This window comes from Balaenoptera ricei, chromosome 16 (assembly GCF_028023285.1).
Source record: "Balaenoptera ricei isolate mBalRic1 chromosome 16, mBalRic1.hap2, whole genome shotgun sequence".
NCBI lineage: Eukaryota > Metazoa > Chordata > Mammalia > Artiodactyla > Balaenopteridae > Balaenoptera > Balaenoptera ricei.
The window spans coordinates 11,649,294-11,668,840 of NC_082654.1; the positions used below are offsets into that span (position 1 = coordinate 11,649,294).

General features: G+C 41.1%; 1 protein-coding gene across 4 annotated transcripts in view; it reads right to left on the reverse strand.

The window, feature by feature from the left end:
• The window catches only part of INPP5F (inositol polyphosphate-5-phosphatase F), an 88,994-nt gene extending 73,322 nt beyond the window's left edge, over positions 1–15,672 (reverse strand). For all 4 annotated transcript variants that reach the window (XR_009497977.1, XM_059899982.1, XM_059899981.1 and 1 more), the window contains exon 1: positions 15,494–15,672. Coding sequence is in view for 3 of the 4 variants with exons in the window: in XM_059899982.1 (XP_059755965.1) it covers positions 15,494–15,590 (97 nt within the window). In the remaining variant the exon portion in view is untranslated. The remainder of the gene's footprint in view (positions 1–15,493) is intronic.
• Positions 15,673–19,547: the final 3,875 nt, after the last annotated feature.

The following is a 19,547-nucleotide window of genomic DNA, read 5'->3' on the forward strand; positions in this document are numbered from 1 at the left end:
CTTTGCTTTAGCAGGGGGAAGGACAAGAAGCAGAACAAGAGGAGTACCAGATGCTTGGTGTGGTGAGGGGAATCCAGAAAGTCAGTTGGTAAATGTTCTGTGTGTACTTGAAAAGCACGTATATTTTCTTAGTGTTTTCAAGAAAAAGGGTGTCAATTCAATCCGTCAGTGAGTCATTATATCAATTTTGTACAACGAGGTCAGCACTAACAGCAAAGAAACAGAAAAGAGAAAAACTGTACCATGTAAGGGGAAACACTTCACAAAACGTTTGTTTCTGAAGTTATAGGTATATACATATATATGTGTCTGTTCAAGTCATGCTTTTAAAAGTATTTCTTACTTCAAACATTTGAATACACTATTAAACTCTGGGGTGAGGGCTCATTATCAACTTTATTAATTATTTTATTCAACTGCTCTATGTACTTGCTAATTTTTTGACTGCTTAGCCTAATACTTTGACAGGGTTTTGTGTTTTTTTTTTAATCTCATGCTTCGTGTACTTTTCCTTCTTAATTTTTGCCTCATATTTTTTGAGACTATGTTGTCAGGCACATACAGATTCAGGATTATTATATCTTCCTGGTGAATTGCTCCGTTTATCAGGATGTAATAACTGCCTTTATTTCAAATAATGCTCTTTGCCCTAAAGTCTCGTTTGTCTAACATTGATATTGTAAAAGAAATACATTAGGCATGAAAAAAATACATACAACATAGAACATTGTAAATCCAGTCATACTTCTTCTCCGACTCCCCAGAGCCTGAGAAACAAAGTCCAAATTCCTTGGAAAGGCTCTCAAGGCCCAGCGCGGGCCGCTCCTGTCTACCCTCTTCCCGCCTCCCCAACCCAGCATCCTTGTCTTCCTACAATCATCTGGAAGGGTGCACAGGCTGGGCCTGGAATGCTGCTCCCCACCCACTTCAGCCTGCTGTTCATTCCAGACTCAGAACAAGGGGCACTGGTGTTCCCTGACACATTCCCCACTCCACCCACCCAGCAGAACTGATCAGGTTCTCTTTTGTGGTCCCCCTGAACCCTGCTCGTATACGCATCGTGGCATCTCATTTTGGTTTAATGCACCTAATTACTGACTTGCCTGTCTCCCTGACTGAACAGGAAGCTCATCAAGAACAGAAAATTCATTGAGACCTGATCTCATTTAGCTTTATGTCCCAAGTGCATGATATACAGCAGGCTCCAAATGCTGAACAGACAAATGAATGAATGACACGGAAAGGAGAAGCAGGTTGGAGTCAGATAATTTGCACTGAATCACGTTAGAAGGGTTCAGTATTTGAAGTAACAAAGTTAAAGTCATCTGCTCTATTTCAAATAAAGATATCATGGCTGGCAGAGGAAAAGTGTCCAATACTAACTACACAGCTTGTTAAAATCAAAACCCCATATCCCACTCTCAGTCCAGGGCTCTATCATACCTCTAACACCATAAGTTTCCCTACCATGTGTAATTACTCAGATATAATACTCTCATTTTAAATTCATATGGGGCTTTCAGCTCACCACCATCATTCCAGCCACACAAGCCAAAACCTGGGAGACAGTCAAAATGCTTTCTTCCTGGGAGTTCCCTGGTGGCCTAGTGGTTAGGATTCCGGACTTTCACTGCTGTGGTGTGGGTTCAATCCCTGGTTGGGGAACTGAGATCCCACAAGCTGCACGACTCGGCCAAAAAAAAAAAACAGCTTTCTTCCTCACCAAGTCCTGTTGATTCTACCTCCTCATATCTGATGAATGTTTCACTTCTCTCCATCCCCACGGCCACTATCCTTGTCCAGGGCCAAGACCTCCTCCATCTGGATCATGAGAAAAGCCCTGGGCAGGCCCACATGCAGCAGACTGTTTAACATATAACAGGCACTCAAATATTTACTGAATGCAAGGAGGACTCTAAACGGTTTGGTACTGTAAGCCCTTAAGGTAAAAGGCAGGAAGCTGTAAGAATGAGGCTGAAAAACCAAACAGGGACCAACTCAGGAGGACCACAGGCAGTAAATTCAGGAGACATTTCCTCCAGAGAGGGCAGATTTGCATTTGAGATTGAACATTGGGGCTAGTATGTAGAGGAGGGATGTGAGAAGGCAAGCCTAAAGCCAGAGATCCAGGTGACAGGAGTGTGCATGAGGGTGACCTGGTTCCAAATCTGCAACTGGAAGACTGGACAGAGTCCAGAGATTTGAGTGACATGGGCACAGCCTGCGTTCCATATCCCGAGAGAAAAATCCCAGCTCTACTGCAGTCTTGGAACCCCTTTCAACTTCAGGTCCCTCTTTCATAAGCAGATATTCCATCTAACTTACAGGATTTTTTATGAGGATTAAATGGAAGAATTATGTGAAAGTACCCAGCACAATGTCTGACACATAAACATTCAATAACTTTTACCTCAAGTTGGGAAAGGTATATGCATTTAAAATTCCAGGTTCCTAGCACTCACTAAATCTCTCCATAGATTTTTATTTCAAGGGTCTACATACGGCTTTTTATTTAAAAAGGAAAGGATAAAAAAGGAAAAACCCAACTTCGATTGTTTTTTACATTAAATCTTAAGGCCATAATCCCTAAAAGCCTTCTGAGAGTAATAAATGTTTTATGAAAATATCTCAATGCTTAGATATGCTCCCAAAATTCTGTTTCTTCAGAATGTGAAACAGATACAGGGCTCTGATGTAGCTCAAAATTAGGCACGCAGAAACAGTCCTAGCAACCCAACTCAGGTCCAAATAGCAAATCAAGCATAACTGCCAGCTTCCTCCCCTCCCCTAAAGTCCCCTACACTGGAGAGGGGAAATCTAGAAGCGGTAGAGTCTAAATGAAGGTTAAAATATACTTGGGAAAAAGACACAGACATCAGTAGACTTTTGTTATATACGTGAAAATAAGTACTGGGGTCCTAAGTTTTGAGAAACCGTAGAAGAACAAAAACCAGAATAGGTAGCTTTTAATCAGCAACAGAAAGACATCTGATAAAAATTCATACCATCCAGAAAATTAAAAAATTTTTAAAGTAAAAACAAAAATAAAATTCATACCATCCTATGGAACACAGTAAAAGGTGACAGAACAAAAAAACTGAGAAAAGCACAATAAAAGGAAAACATGAATAAAAGGTGGAAATAACTCATTAATATATTAATAATTATAATAAACGTAAAGTTTCAACTTACCAATTAAAAGACAGACTATTAAGTCTTGACTCTTCTATCAGTTTATTTAATTCTAGGCCTATTTTGTTTACCACTGTACGCCTGCAGCCTAGCACAGTGTTTGACACACAACAGGGACTCATTCAATAGTTATTGAACCAAATCAGTAAATGAGTAGAAGCAAGCATGAAAGCGTAACTTGGAAAATTTCTCCTACCAATTGCTTATTCTCTTCGACTTTTAATAAGACTAAGATTGCTTTTAAAGAAAATCCCAAAACAAGTCTTTGCTATATGGGCACTTTTAGTAATAAAAGCATTTCCCTTTCAATAAATATAATAAACGATGAGCATGTGATTTCTCACAATGAAAGACTTAACTAAAAATTCTGGGAAACTTTAAATTATCTTAAAATCTCTAGCAGGTGCCCACAGCTTCTCACACCAATACAGCGACAAGCCAGTGGAGGAAGGCCTGAAACAGGCTATATATAACCGGCACAAGAAGGGAGGCTGAGTGTGTCTTTTTGAGCCGCTATGACTTTACGCCTGGTACAGTTCCTGGCACACAACAGACACTTCAAAATATGTGTGTGTGTATTTTTTAATCTGTTACTCTTCATTAAGGAGATAAAAATAAATAAAAGCATTAGCAGAGTGTTTGTATAGAGGACATGTATGAACCATACTGGTCTAGGCATATGTAGCAACTATGCGTAGTAATGGACACTCTGTCACCATTATTAATGCCTACTCTGGAGGCAGAAGGCATTGGAATAGCAGGGAAAATGGCCAGTGGGCTTGTCCCTTCCTTCCACAAAGAACAGCCATGTAATTGATCTGCTCCAACAAACATTGCTTTCTAATCCTTCCTTCGAAAGGTATATTGCAATGAAAGGTATATTCCAATTTTGAAATTCCACAATTTCAAAAGAGAAACATTTGAAGTTTGCAAATAGGTTTTAAAATTTAGGATTATCAAGGTTATCTAGTAAAGAGTAGAGCTGCTTACAAATTACAAAAGCATAGTATTTTAGAAATAATGACAAATTTTAATTAGTGAAACCATTAAAGTAACATACACCCAAAGACATAAGTAGTTTGTCATAAGCTCAATTGTTTGACCCATTAGGTCAACATTTCCACTCTTATTTCAGATCCATTTGGCAGTACATGGCTTCTATTTTCATGTGCCCTCTTCCTCCTGGTACACAGAAAACAAGTGATTAAGTACTGTGTGCCTGCAGAGAGCATGAGTCACTCATTCCAAGAGCCCAGAGTGATGGCGCTCCCTCAGCCCAAGAACAAGCCTGGGTTTTGCACAGCTGCTGAAGCTTACAGGCAGTTTCACTTGTGTCAAAAAAAAAAAAAGGTGCTAGTGTATGCATACATAATCAGACCCAAGTTTCATTTCCTGCTAAAGACAAAAGGACATTATTGCTCTGAAAAGACAATTACCAACACCAAAGTCAAACAGATGAGGAAAAGGGTTCTACAATGAGGAACTAAAAGTTCCAATGGTTAGCTCATCCATACTTAAATTCTCAAAATTTAATTAGACCAGAAAAAAAGGTTAAGGAATAATTTGATTCAGATGCCATCTTATAAATGCAAATTTTGATACATGTTTCTCTGAACTCTCTAATAGTAATTATTTTCCAGCATTCAGCAAGCTAAAGAGCTAATCCACTTTAGAAGTTCTAGCAGCTGCTGCTTTCCCAGTGTGAACTCCAGCTCAACGGTCCTGGATCCTGGCTGCTCATTATCACCATATGGGAGCTTTACAAATACTGATGCCTGGGCCCCACTCCTCGAGAGTCTGACTGTTGGGTTACGCTGGGACCCAGGCACAGGTATTTTGTAAATCTCCCCCAGGTGATTCTAATGTACAGCCAGGTTGAGAATTACAGGTCGAAGTGATTATAGGTTACTAGTTGGAACCTGCATTAGTAGCTATAGTTTTATCCTACCTGAGTGATTCAAAGATGACGCTTGTGCCGTGGACAGCTTGAAATTCTTTCATGTAATTAAGTACCATAAACTGAATAAAGAGCTCATAATATATAGTGAATAAGCAAAAAGTTGGTGTAAGCTAGTATAAAAAAATACGTTTAAAAAAATAACCCTAAGGGAAAAAAAGAAACAACCAAAAAACCCTAAGAATAGTTAAAAGATGAGATATACTACCTAGGAAAGGGATCCGAAGAATTTCTAGACTTTTCTATTAAAACTGGGATCTAATTACAGTGCAGCAAGAGGGCCACAAAGTTTTGATCATGAAGGATATTAGAAATTGTTTTTTGGGCAGAAGACCTCAATAGACATATCTCCAAAGAAGACATATCAGATGGCCAACAGGTACGTGAAAAGATGCTCAACATCACTAATTATCAGAGAAATGCAAATCAAAACTACAATGAGGTAACACCTCACACTGGTCAGAATGGCCATCATTAAAAAGTCTACAAATAACAAATGTTGGAGAGGGTGTGGAAAAAAGGGAACCCTCCTACACTGTTGATGGGAATGTAGATTGGTGCAGCCATTATGGAAAACAGTATGGAGGTTCCTCAGAAAACTAAAAATAGAGTTGCCATATGAGCTAGCAATCCACTCCTGGGCATATACACAGGCAAAACTATAATTCAAAAGGATACATACACCCCTATGTTCATAGCAGCACTATTTACAATAGCCAAGACATGGAAACAACCTAAATGTCCATTGACAGATGAATGTATAAAGAAGATGTGGTATACATATATGTAACAGAATATTACTCAGCCATAAAAAAGAATGAAATAATGCCATTTGCAGCAATATGAATGGACTTAGAGATTATCATACTAAGCGAAGTAAGTCAGAAAGAGAAAGACAAATACCATATGATATCACATATATGAAATCTAAATACAACACAAATGAACATATCTATGAAACAGAAACAGACAGACATAGAGAACAGACTTGTGGTTGCCAAGGGAGAGCGGGTGGGGGAGAAGGAAGGATTGGGAGTGTGTGATTAGCAGATGCAAACTAATATACATAAGATGAATAAACAACAAGGTCCTACTGTATAGCACAGGGAACTATATTCAGTATCCTGTGATAGGACTTCCTTGGTGACGCAGCGGTTAAGAATCTGCCTGCCAATGCAGGGATATTGAACACAGGTTCAATCCCTGGTCGGGGAAGATCCCACATGCCGTGGAGCAACTAAGCCCGTGTGCCACAACTACTGAGCCTCCGCTCTAGAGCCCGTGAGCCACAACTACTGAGGCCGTGTGCCTAGAGCCCGTGCTCGCAACAAGAGAAGCCACCGCAATGAGAAGCCCGTGCACAGCAATAGAGTAGCCCCCGCTCACCACAACTATAGAAGGGCCACACGCAGCGACAAAGACCCAACGCAGGGACTTTCCTGGTGGCACAGTGGTTAAGAATCTGCCTGCCAACGCAGGGGACACGGGTTTGATCCCTGGTCCGGGAAGATCCCACATGCCAAGGAGCAACTGAGCCCTTGCGCCACAACTGCCTGGCCTGCACTCTAGAGCCCGCGAGCCACAAGTAGTGAAGCCACGCGCCTAGAACCTGTGCTCCGCAACAAGAGGAGCCACTGCAATGAGTGGCCCGCACACCTCAACGAAGGGTAGCCCCCACTCAACACAACTAGAGAAAGTCCGCACAGCAACGAAGACCCAACGCAGCCATAAATAAATAAATTAATTTTTAAAAAAAAGACCCAACGCAGCCAAAATAAATAAATAAATAAATCTTTAGGAAAAAAAACAAAAAAAAGAAATAGGATTCTGAGAGCTAAATAAGAGCACAGGTGAGCTAACAGTTGGTATTTTCCTTAACTCATTTTAGAGCCGGTAACTGAGATGCATAAAATTAGCACTTCGAACATAAAATAGATGCAACCTTTGTCTCTGTTGGCGTTTAAATAATTTCCTAGCTTTTCCTGAAAACTCTGTTCAAAACTTACTCTTCCATCTAGGATCGTCTGTATAGTCATTCTGATACCATAGGTCCTTACCAACAAAAAGCTCTACCTTCAAACACACCATCAGGTCTAGGATCTGCCATTTTAATTGCCCTCAAATGAAGAACTGCTTCTAGATCAAACGAGGGCCACAGCAGAGTGTCCTGTGGGGTGGGAGGTACAGGGGAGAACCTGTACTATTTCAGTCTGGCCAGTTAGGCACTGTTCATGCTCATAAACTTTTTTCTTTTTCTTTCTTTTTTTTTTTTTTTTGAGTACTTTAATTAGAACCAAGGCACTGTGCATACAAAGTTATTTCCGGCAAGGCAAGGCAAAAAAATATATATATATCCATTAAAGTCCACTAGTCACACAGCCAGTTTCTTCCAGGACTTTCCACTCTTAAATAATACAGAAACAATCACAGACAATTTACAGCTGGAAGGAACTTCAGAGACTCAAATAAAAGAACACCTTTCTTCCCATTTCTTTATTAGGAAGAAAAATAGATTTCCACTATCTTGGGAAAAAACAGAGACTTCGAACTTCAAGACCCAGCTCAAATCTCCCACAGAACTCAGCTCTATCACAGTATCTGTCACTCTAGAATCCTGTGTATGCCTTTCCCTTGTTGGACCAACACCTGAGCTATAGGGTAGAGACAGTATTTTATCCGTCTTTTTACCTTGGCACAATGCCTAGAAGACAGATCTTCGATAAATGTTTGTTGAAATAATAAATAAATGACTTCACAGAATTTCAGACTTAGTATAATTTGGAAGGAGAAAGGAATAGAATACTAAATTAGTTGTCGGGGCGGAGGGCTGCTTCTTTGAGAAAAGGGAGTATTTGAAAGGTGCAAAGGGGGATAAATGCAATAGCTACTAGAGGTGAATCCTGGAAGTCAAGAAGAACAACTGCCCAGAGGGAGACTAGCAAACTAGAAACTCTGCCAAACTCTTTGGTCTACCCACCACAACTGTTCCCTGGGGGAGGGGAGGGTTATTACGCTGGAAATAGGGAGAAGAATGTTTATATCTGGCATAAAAGCAATGTATAATGACACCATGAAGCATCATTAATATTATACACGCAAACTACTAAAATTAAGAGCACTGTGGCATGTTTAAAATGTCCCAACATTTCAGTTACACGTTAGGACTATTTCAAATTGTATATGTTGACCACTGCAGAAACTGGAATTTGAAGTTTAGAATAAGTAAAAAGAGATTTCAAAGAATAAGATTCATAAATTTTCATAAAGAAAAATTAATGTACTTTAAATGTATTTTTAAATATCCCACTGTGAAGTTAAAGAAATTCAAGGTTAAATGTGAAAGAATCTGCAATTAAAATGAGGTAACTTAAAAAGAAAAAACAAAAAAAAAAAAAAAAAAAAGAAAAAACAAAGAAAAAAAAAAAAAAAAAAAAAAGAAAAAACAACAAGGAACACTGACCTAAAATCAACCTGTACTTCCCTCAACCAGCCTTACCAAAAAGTTGGCAGGAGTGGATGCTTTTTCATGAATGAGAGCAGTTCCTTTAAGGGTCTCACAGCAACCAGAAAATGAGTCATCCTAACAGAGCATGGGATTTAATTAAGATACTACCAGTATGTGTTCTGATAGTACTATAATGCTAAATGTGCAGTGCTCACCCTCACTTTTTAAATACTACTTAAATATTACTTAATGTATTATCAACAGCTACTGATAATAAAGTAATGTATTATTTCTCTATTTTGGTAAACATATTCTAATTCAAATATTCTTCTCAGCTCATTTATGGTTGTCTGACACATATGATTATGACTTAGCCCAGCTAATGAGTAATTTGTTACAGGTTCTATGAGATTGCTGTTACTTCTCAGGTTTGTGTTTGCAAGACTAGATTTTAAAAGTTTATATTTTAAAACATATTTGAACAGGAATAGAACAGTTTACAGAAAGGTTTACAGAGAGATAGTAATGCAGCTTATAAAGATCTAACACATTTAAATCCCCATAAAACCACATCAAGGTCAGACTATGGCTCTGAGAATGCACTGAATCAATACTATAGCCAAATTAGTTTGATTTTCCGATAGTCTAGTATCTATCTGCAAATACATCAGCTAATTTTGTCATAAATCATAAGAACCAAAATCAGCCAACGATCTTTTTTTTTTTGGCATAGGGTCAGTTAGAGAAAAATTAAAATGTCTTTGGGTCTCATTTATTTTCATTAAAAAAAGAAAAGATTTATTGAATCCCACAGAATTAAAAGTTAGATTCCCCCGTTTCCTGAATAAAACGACAATGAGAAATTAGCACATTTTTTAAAGTTGGTAAGAGATGCAGCGTTTTAGTCTTCTGTTCTTATGTTCTCCATTTAATCCTCCCAACAACCTCTTTGCTGCTCAAGGTACACAGGGTCAACCAGAGACTAGAATTATTTCAATTCATTCAATACAATTTTTATAGAAGACCTGCAGTGGGCCAGGTGCTAGGGATATAGTAATGAATCTACATCTCCTTCTCCCTGCTTGGGCTGAGTTAGGCTGGGCAGGTGGGATACGGGGAAGCCGTGCTGCTGGACATCCTGGAGCAGCACCAAAGTAGCCACGTTCCCAGAAGACCAAGCTGTCAGGGCACCTTGGTTTCTGGCACCTGCATGCTCTACCCTAAAGGCCTGGATACCGCTCTCCTCTGAAGCCAGCCTTTGGCAAGTCCTGGCCTCTGCTGGCAGGGCCAGGACACAAGCATCTAGGAATCAGTGATGCTACAAAGGTCCCTCCCCTCTTCAGAAGTGGTTGCCCTGAAGACTTTTTCTCCTCCATTCCCTCTCTGCTTTACGCGCTCTGAAAGGATGTCTGTGAAACTGGATCTGGAACTCTTGCAAAGTTAGACTGAGAAGGCTTCAGGTTGCTCAACACTGGCTGAAATAGTTCCCATCCAGTACATATCAGTGTTTCTGCTCCAAGATCTTCCCTCTATCTATTCCCTCCACAACCTGCAAATGTTGTAAAAACTTAAGAAGAGAAACCTTACAAACTGACCGTAACTGGAAAAACTAGTCAACCTATTATATAACGATATTCCCTGTAACTATATAAACTAGATTTGCAAGAAAAGAGTGAGGACAGGTGAAAGGTCAAAGAACAGACCAATAGTCCCATCATCAGCCTTTTCATTCTACATAGATCCTTCCTCAACGTGCATACTTTGACATTTCAGAGGCTATTTTATTCTCTACATAGGCTACACTATAATGACTATGACAGCTAAATACATTTCAGATATTACCCATAAAAATATAAATCCTACAACTTTGTGGTCAAGAAGGTAGAAAGGGAAAAAAAAAGAAGGTAGAAAGGTTTATAAGACATTTTTGTCAATATTGAGAAAAACTTGGCTTTGGAGTCAATATGGGGTTAGAAGTCTGGCTCTCCCTCTTATTCTTTGAACTTGGACAAATTACTTCTCTGTGCCTGTAAAATAATAATAAAACCCCTCCGCCTAAGTTTTATTGTGGGGATGACATGAAACAGTACACATAAAGGGCTTAGAACAGTGTCTGGTTCAGAAAAATGCTTAGTAAATAAAAGCTGTTGTTATTAGCTACTATTAATCTCAGTTGACAAAGCAGACAATATGCACAAAAACTTCCCTCTAGCTGTAAAACCTGATTCCAAAAATTGTCATAATTCACCCTACAAAGACTATCTTTTTTTTTAAGCCAAAGAAAGGGGGAAATTTTTTGGAAAGATGTGTTTTGTATCTTGCATGCATAACAATAAATGTTCACAAAATAAGTTTACAGATTTGTTCAATCCAACTGCTAGCCTGTTAGAAACATAAAATATGGGGTAAGAAGTGTTCAAGGTATAAAACTGGTAAGCCATTTAAAAGAAACTGAAAACTAAAGACACTAGGGGAAAAAACTGGTTATTCAACAGCAACAAAAATGGCTAAAAAGATTTTTACAATATATTTAATAACTAATTTTTAAATTAAAATGCCCTATTACATTTTGTCATGGTAAGCGGTGAATTTTTAGCAAACGTGATTTTTTAAAAAGGTAAAGTTAAAAAATTTTTTCAAAGTAAATACCAAATAACACAAAAGTCTAAACTGGATATAGTTTCATAAAATATGATTCCTCAAAACAGATAAAAGTTCTATTTAGATTTCAATTCTGTAACTAATTTCTCATTCAAAAAAGTTTTCATATGACATATTAAAAGTAATTTCATTATCAAAAAATAAGAAAAACAGGAATGCATTTTTATGTTTCTGTACATTCTGAAAACTAGCATCCCCCTCCAAAAACTGTTCACTGGTATTTATCATTCAGTGTTTCATCTCTCTCTAAATAGTTTACATGCTTATGAATGTTATGTGTATGACAGATGCTCTACCATCTTTTCGTGGTCAGTCTCAGAATAGAATGAAGCAATACGCAGCAGTAAATTATATAACACTGTCCTATCAGACAAAGCTACAAGGACAAGTGGAAGCAGTTTTAAGATTAAAGAGATAAGACCATATCACCCTTGCTCACCAGTGGGCTATATTATATTGCTTTTTAAGTCTTTAAATTACAGCCCTTATTCTCAGATAGTGAAACTCCACTCTCAAGAGATTATTGAATGTTTACACAGTGCTTCATCATTTTCCCTGGTTGAAAATAAAACAAGTCTAAATATTTTCCTCTGGTGGTCATTACCCTGCAAGAGATATAAGCATCCACCAAAAAAGCAGTTCTAAGTATGAATACAGACTACTCACTAACCTTAAAAAAATGGAAAACCAGAAAAAATACTCAACTACTTAGAAGAAAAAATTTAAACAATGTTAAAGAAGAAAATAAGGAATACCATCACAAAGATTTTTTTTTTTAAGTGACGTTAAATCAGATAGAAAAACAACATAAGGGGAAATGCACCTTTCCTCACATTTATTTCCTTATCCAGCTGGACAGAGATTTTCCACCCCAGTTAGAAGACATTTAAAACAGGGCCTAAAATGAGTAATAAGCATAACACAACATCCTATATTTGTGGCAATGATAGTACTGAGAGAAAACCTGGAGTTAAATTAATTCGGCTCAACTCAACCAAAAATGCCTTCTGTGTCCTAAGCACTCTAAAGCTCAGAGATACCAAGATGAGTAGAACGTGGTCCTTGCCTTGACGAATGCTCTGTCCACTGGGGAAGAAGGAAGCAAACTATTATTATATGATACAGTCAGGGCTATAACTAACGTGTGTACCAAGTGTCTAAAGCACCTGGAAACATAAAAAGGTGACCAATAATTCTGCCCCAGGAATGCAGGCTATGGTGAGCACAGAGTAGGGGTGGCATCTGAACTGGGTCTTACAAAATAAACTAGGCAGGAAAAGAGACTGACAGTAACAAACATTCCAGACTAAGGAAATGGTCACTTTAGACTTAAATATCAATACTGATCCTTCTGATGTCACTAGAAGAAAAGTCCTGTTTCAAGTTGCCACAAACATAAAAATCACAAGGCTCACAGGCTTTTTTGGTCTTATGATACTGCCCTTTAGAAAGAAAAGGACATGGCCAGTAATTTATTCAGTTGAATAACCAGTAAGAAACTATGAAAGATTTTAAATGCTTTCATTACAAACAATAGCAAAACTGGCTGTAAAAGCAGAGGGAAATGATCCAATAAAATGGAGAATTTTAAATAAGTCTACAGAAAAAGACCTGGAAAACATTTAACAATTAAATGCCATTATTACATAGGCATTCTTTAGAAAGGCTCTTGAGTATTGGATAGGATAAACTATTTGGTAAAGTCAGGTGCGTGAGATTCTTTATTCATTGGCTATATGTACTTGAACACCTGAAGATCAAAAACAGGCTGTTCTGAAAGATAATGGCCTCTTCCTTCCTCTATATTTTTGGTCTACTTTAGTCTGTGGTTGGCTATATCCTAAGAAGTGAGATAAACTTAATTGCAAAGGCTACAACCACTTTATTCAGAAAAAGTTAATTTGCCTTCTGATATGGACTTTGGATATATAAACAGTAATTCAAACCACATGGCTTAATCCAAAATCTAGGCCCAGGTTTCCCTGTGAATATTCCTTAAAGGCTTAAGCCTGTAGCATGATCATCTGAGCTTCAGCTCAGAAGTATGGGTTTAAGTATCCTTCCACTGAAAGGTAAGCTACTAGCCAGCACCCTGGAAGAGTTGACTTACTTCTCGTGAGGGAAGCAACTTATCCCTAAAGCTGTTAGGACTGGACAGGTTCCTGTGTACAAGAAATGAACACAAACCAAACAGAATGACACATAATTCATTTAAAGCCATCTATTCAGAGGACTCCTGGGACCTTACCTCCTTCCATGTAATTCCACCAGCTTGGTTCATCTCTGTCAATCTTAGAGGCTAAGAGAAAGGAGAGAGTAGCCCTAGAAATGGAGACAACCACGTCCACCTCTATCTACATATGCTTCAATTCACTGTCCCAATACACAGGTGACCTAGAGATTTCCTGAGTGTTCTTCATGAAACACATCAATTATTGTCCTCAAAGAGGTACACTGAACAAACACTTAAATTGGTACTGTTTCAAAAACATTTCATTATGCACAAGGACCAAAAAGTCCAACCCTCATTTTATAGCTGAGGAAATGAAGTACAGAAAAGTGTTCTGTCCAATGAGTTAGAGATGATGTCAAGTTCCATCCACCTGCCATAGTTAATTTTAAGCTCTTAGAATCCAAAGAGCCGGCTCTTTGACATCCTGGGGAATTTTGCGATCTACTTTTCTTCAGTCTGCACTTGAAGCCTTATCCAAACATTGTGGGTGGGGCGAGGGGAGAAAGACCAGGCAAATGATCAAATCAGGGAAAACAGGGAGAAGAGAATGACTGGAGACTGGCCAAAATTAGCCTATCTACAACACCTCCCCGTCTCAAGATTATCAAAGAACCTTATCTGGGTGCAGTAGTTTCTCTTCCATTCTGAATAGAGGAAATAAAATTTAATAGCAAGAAAATACATCCAAAACCTAGAAAAAAAATAAGTTCTCCTTCACTGCTCTAGCAAATCAACGAGCAGGCCTTCCTAGGCAAGCAGTGGGACGGGCCAGAAAGTGTTCTGGGGGCCAATTCTACTCTCTGTGACCTCAGTCAAGTTACTCAACCTTTCACACCTGTCTCCTCACCTGAGAAAGAGGATATCACCACCTGCTTTGTAAGGTTGTTGTGAGGATTGGGAATAATATATTAAGGGACCAGATCCTTGGAAACCCTCCTATAAATGGTAACTGCTGTGATGTATATGAAAAGTTCGTTTGTGCCTTTCGTACTTTCCAATTCATACCACGTAAATTCTTTTGTATAGATTACATACAAGAATTACAAGTAAACTTGAAATGCTCTGGCTATTTCTTTCAAGAACTCTGTTCTCTTACTTCTCCTAAAATGAAAGATCTGCAGTGATTAGGAAAAAGGACTGGCAACCTCAAAGCGGGAGGTGCTCCTGAGCCCCTCAAGGGAAACCGCCCCCCCACCCCGGGACTGTCAGCTCTCTGAGGGCAGCGACTGCCCTGTTTAACTCACCACTGTGACCTAGTTTTCCTAATGCAGACTAATCGTTGTAGACTTAGACATCTCATGACAGCTTACATGACACCCAAACATGGACCCACAAGAGTGTATCGCACACTACTGAGTCACACAAAAATATTAAAAGTTGAACATTACGATACAGTTTAACCGTAATACTAAAATTTAAAAAAAAAAAGGCACTGTAAATCGAGTGCCTATGAGGTAACCAGAATGAAGTCACGCCTTTAATGATAAAGGACCACCAGAAACACATAGATGTCCACAGGCACTGAAGCTCCGGCAGGACGTTCCACTACACTGGCGCGATCGCCTCTGGCCTGAGATCGGGATTCGAACCCAGAACTTGTCCCGAAGGACGGGCAGAGGCCACGCCAGAGAGGAAGAGGCCTTTAAGGCCAGGAGCACCTCGCTCGAACTTTCTGGTGGGCGCCGGCCCGACCCCGACTGCGGGCGGCTCGACTCGCGTCCCCTCTCCCGGGCAGCGGAGCAGATCGCGACGCGGAAGCGCGCTCGGCGGGACGAGGGTCGCCAGTCCTTTGTCCCCCGCGGAGGGGCAGGGGCGACGCCAGCGCTCCCTCCCCTCAGGAAATAATGACAGATCGCGCGCCCTCGCTCGAGCCCGCCCCGCCCCACCCGCCCGCCCGCCAGGGCCGCAGGAGGCGCCAGATCCGCAGCCCCCGGCCGAGGGGCCCCGGCCGCGCCCCCTCCTCGCCCCCCGCCCGCCCAAGGCGACCCCGTGCCGCCAGCCTCACCCGGTCGGAGATGGAAGCTGCCGTCGCGGCGGCTGCACCACAGCGCGCGTTCGCCCTGCTGCAGGATGTAGTGGTCCTTGGCTTGGAAGAGCTCCATGCCGGCCCCGGACGCGGAGGGAGGCGGCGGCGGCCCGGGCGCGCCAGCGGCTCCGTAGCCCCGCGACCCCGCGACCCCAGAGGCGGCGGTTCGCGCGGGGCGTCCTCGTCGGCCGGGGCCGCCAGAGCCCGCGCTTCGGGGAGCGGCGGCTGAGGGAGCGCCCCGGCTGCCAGACCCGCGGGAGGAGAAGGCGCCCCAGCGGCGGCGGCGGCGGCGGCCTTGGAGGCCTCTCCCCCGGCTCCGCCCCTTGATCGGCCCCGCCCCCGCTCCTTCTCATGGCTCCTCCCCCTTCCCCACCCCTTCCCCGGCTTCTCCCCCGACTTTTCCCAGGCTCCACCCCCTCCCCGTCTCCTCCCCGCTTCTTTCTCTTTTCCGTTCCTCTTCCTGCCTATTCCCGCCGCCTTCTTCTCCAGCTTTTCCTGGGTTTCTCCTCCTGGTTCCTCCCCCGAGGCTCCTCCTCCTCCCTCTTCTCTCCGCATCCAAGCCCCCTCCTCCTCCTCCTCCCGCTCTTTCCAGGCCCCGCCCCGGCGGGCCCGCTTTCCCAACCCCAGGCGATTGCGGGCAGAACACTGGCCTGGATGAGTCAGGCTGGCCGCCTTACTGCCCTGCGGCCTTTGGAGCAGAAGCCCAATTCTGGGGCCTCCCCTCCCATGCCAGCAGGTTATTCGTTACTTTCACCAGCCCTGAGAAAAGCCAGGCCGACTCTCTAAATCCAGCCTGAAACCCCCCCTCTTCCCCCGGGCCTGTGCTGCCCGCAGAGACCCAGACTAGGAAAGCTGGGAAATGCGACCTAAGGGGCTGGTTGCAGGGGTCTTTCACCAGCCAGACTCTCCACGGAGCTGGGACGTCTTCTGTTTTGGAATTTCCTCTTAGAACCTTGCGACATTTGACAACAGCAAACATTCAATAAATGCACATCAACGAGAAGCATGTAACAATATAAATTAAACAAGTATTACCAGCACAGGGCTCTAAATAACGAGAAGGAAGAGAGCAAAGTCCATAAGCTATCATGTCCCGAATTAAGCAGGAGGCGTGTGAGAAGACAATAAAATGTCAAGGAAGTAAAAGGGGTCTAGTTTGACAAGGATAAGACGGCTGGAGAACCTCTTGTGGAAAGAGGAAGCCCTCCCGAGTATCTTCGATCTATCTTGAAAGGCCAGGTGGTATGTTGAACAGAATGGGGCTTGGGAGTCAGGACCCCAGTTCCAGTCCCCACGCCAGGGGTGATCTAGCTGTGTGATCTTGGGAAAGTCTCTTGGTCTCAGATGGCGGTTGAACTAAATGACCTTTAATTACACTCCCAGCTTTATGAGTAAATGAATCTTTCTACCCCTATCTCCTGCCTTTTCTAATGCCTTAGAAGGGAAGAAGGAAAAAACAAACAAACAAAAAAACGAGGTAGAAGACAAGAAAAGCAAGGCAATGCTTTTAACCTTCTGCTAGATAAAAGTGAGAGGGCCCAAAAGCAGGAAGGAGTTCCACATTACTAATTATTCCAGCCCACGCTGGTTTCTCAGTTGAATTTCCATAGCACAGGAAGTCCCATGATGACAAACTGTCCTGGAATCTGTGATAAGTACTATGCCTTTTGGATTGTCCAGACATCTCAACCTAAAGGGTCAATAGGAGCAATTACTATGGCAAATGAGGTGAGTTGGACAAAGAAGATAATGGCAATAAGATGGTGAAAAGAAGATTCAGTGGAGCCATCAATTTCAGATTTATTGTTGAATTCAGCCATATGTTGACTTTCCTTAGCAAAAATGGATAATGAGAAAGTCTAATGAAGACAGGATGTTCTGCAAATTACTTCTTTATTTTTTAATGAATCACATTACCAGATGTGAAGAAAATAATGCTATTGTAACTTCTGAAACAATTGATTAGTTGATTGAAACTTTCCCTGATGTTTTAAATCAGTGGTTCCAACTGTAGCTACCTATTAGAATCACCTAGGGAGTTTTTCAAACATACCAATACTTGGGCCTCAGTCCAATTAAAGCAGAATTTAATTGACATGGGCTCTGGCATCAGTATTTTTTTTTTTTTCCTAAGCTCCCCAGAGTATTCTGATGTGCAGCCAGGATTAAGCACCACTGTTTTAAATGAAATTAAATGGAAAAATCTGCCTGACAGCAGCTTAGTAGAAAACACCAGTCAGTCATTAACTCAGACCAGTGTATGCGGTTGATGACCTATAAATCCAGAGTTAACAAGCAGAGCCCTTAGGAGAGAGAAAACCTGAAGATATTCCTGGAATCTATCTGACCCAGATGCACAGTGCTGTCTCCCTCTCACTCTGAATGCATGCTAGAGCCCTGGCCTGGCCAAGCAGAATGAGTGAAAAGAGTAAATACTGTGTCCCTAGCAGATATCACATCCTGAGTCTCCTGCCACAGGTGCCTTGCCCTGCTCCTGCTAAGGACTTCCTGAACCTCAAATACTCTTTACCTGCCAGGTGCTCCTGACACTGCAGCTTCTCTACTCCCTGGCTGGCTTCCCCATCCTTGGCCTGTGGCTATCTGCCAGCCTTCATCACTCTCTTCCAGCTTCCTAATTCAAGGCCCTCCTGCCCTTGAATGGTGCCACCCAGTTTATGGTAGAAAGTTCATGTGATGCTGTTCTGTTTTTTAAACATGAATGACCATCATGTGTATTATATATCTTCTTTTACATGTATCGTATATTTATACTAATTTAAGTATATCCACTAGGAAGTTAGGTTCTAGCCTGTTCTATCTGATCTTACTCAAGTCACTTAATCTCTTTTAGTGTCAGTTTCCTTATTTATTAAAAGAGATGATCACTAACGGTTCTTCCAGCCCTGAAATCAGTGAATGTGAGGAAATGTGTCCACATAGTTAAACTTAGGCAAATAACGATGGTAAATGACTCAACTCTGATTATCGATTTGGCCTTCAATGTCACGTTTATTATTTGTTTCTGAGATTTGGGGGTTATGATTAGATTCTAGTGTCCTGTGGTGAAATTTGACTTGTAACATCATCTCCTGTCTACTTGTCTACAGTCTTGTATGTTGTTTGTCTACGAGAACTTTCTTCAGTATTGTTTGTATATGAGAAATCTTCCAAAGGAGATATTTTTTTTAAGTACATGTTCTGCCTGCCAGGAGGCTGCTGATTTCTTCAGTCAGCAGTCAGAGTGGTTAAGAGCCCAAGATACTCACAAGCCAAATTTTCACATTTGACCAATCATCAGCCGATATCTCCTGGATTTGACTACCATACCTCCTCCCATAACTTCATGAAGTTACAACTGGAAATTGTAACAACCATTTTGGAGCTTTGACATATGTAAGATTGTTCATTTGAGAAGCACCATAGAACAAAAAGGGAAAAGTCTGTTGCATTGGTCTAAATGAGAGATACTTTTGTTTAATAGAGAAGATCATCTCTCCTCCATTGTTATACTTTGGGGGTTAATAAGTACTGGCTTTTTAGTTGTACAGTCTGATAAAATTGTCAAGGACCCAAGTTATTGTTTAAACCAGCTATAATAATTCTTTTGCGTGTGTGAGAGAGAGAGAGAGAAATGAAATGTGTTTTGTGCATCTAATCTTCTTCCAGAGGAAAGATAATTAGCCTTTTACAGTGATAATTTCATATTTGTCTAAAGCCAGCTGTCTCTCACTTCCTCTGTGTTATGTATTTACTTTTCAATTTTAAAAATAGCGTTAAAATTAGAGAGTTCTAAATAAGCTAATTTGAAGAAAAAAGTCCAAGGTATACTGTTAAATAGCAGAAGTCCTAGCTGCAGAGTAGTATTTTAATGCATCCCATTTGGGTTTTTAAAGGGGAGAATGGGAGAGATATTATGTTTTTATAAGCGCAGAACATTTCTGAAACAAAACACAGGAAGTGTGGTTACCTCTGAGGAATGGAAATAGGGGTGGGGGGATACTCAGGAATGGCAAGACGGAGGGTAGAAACTTCC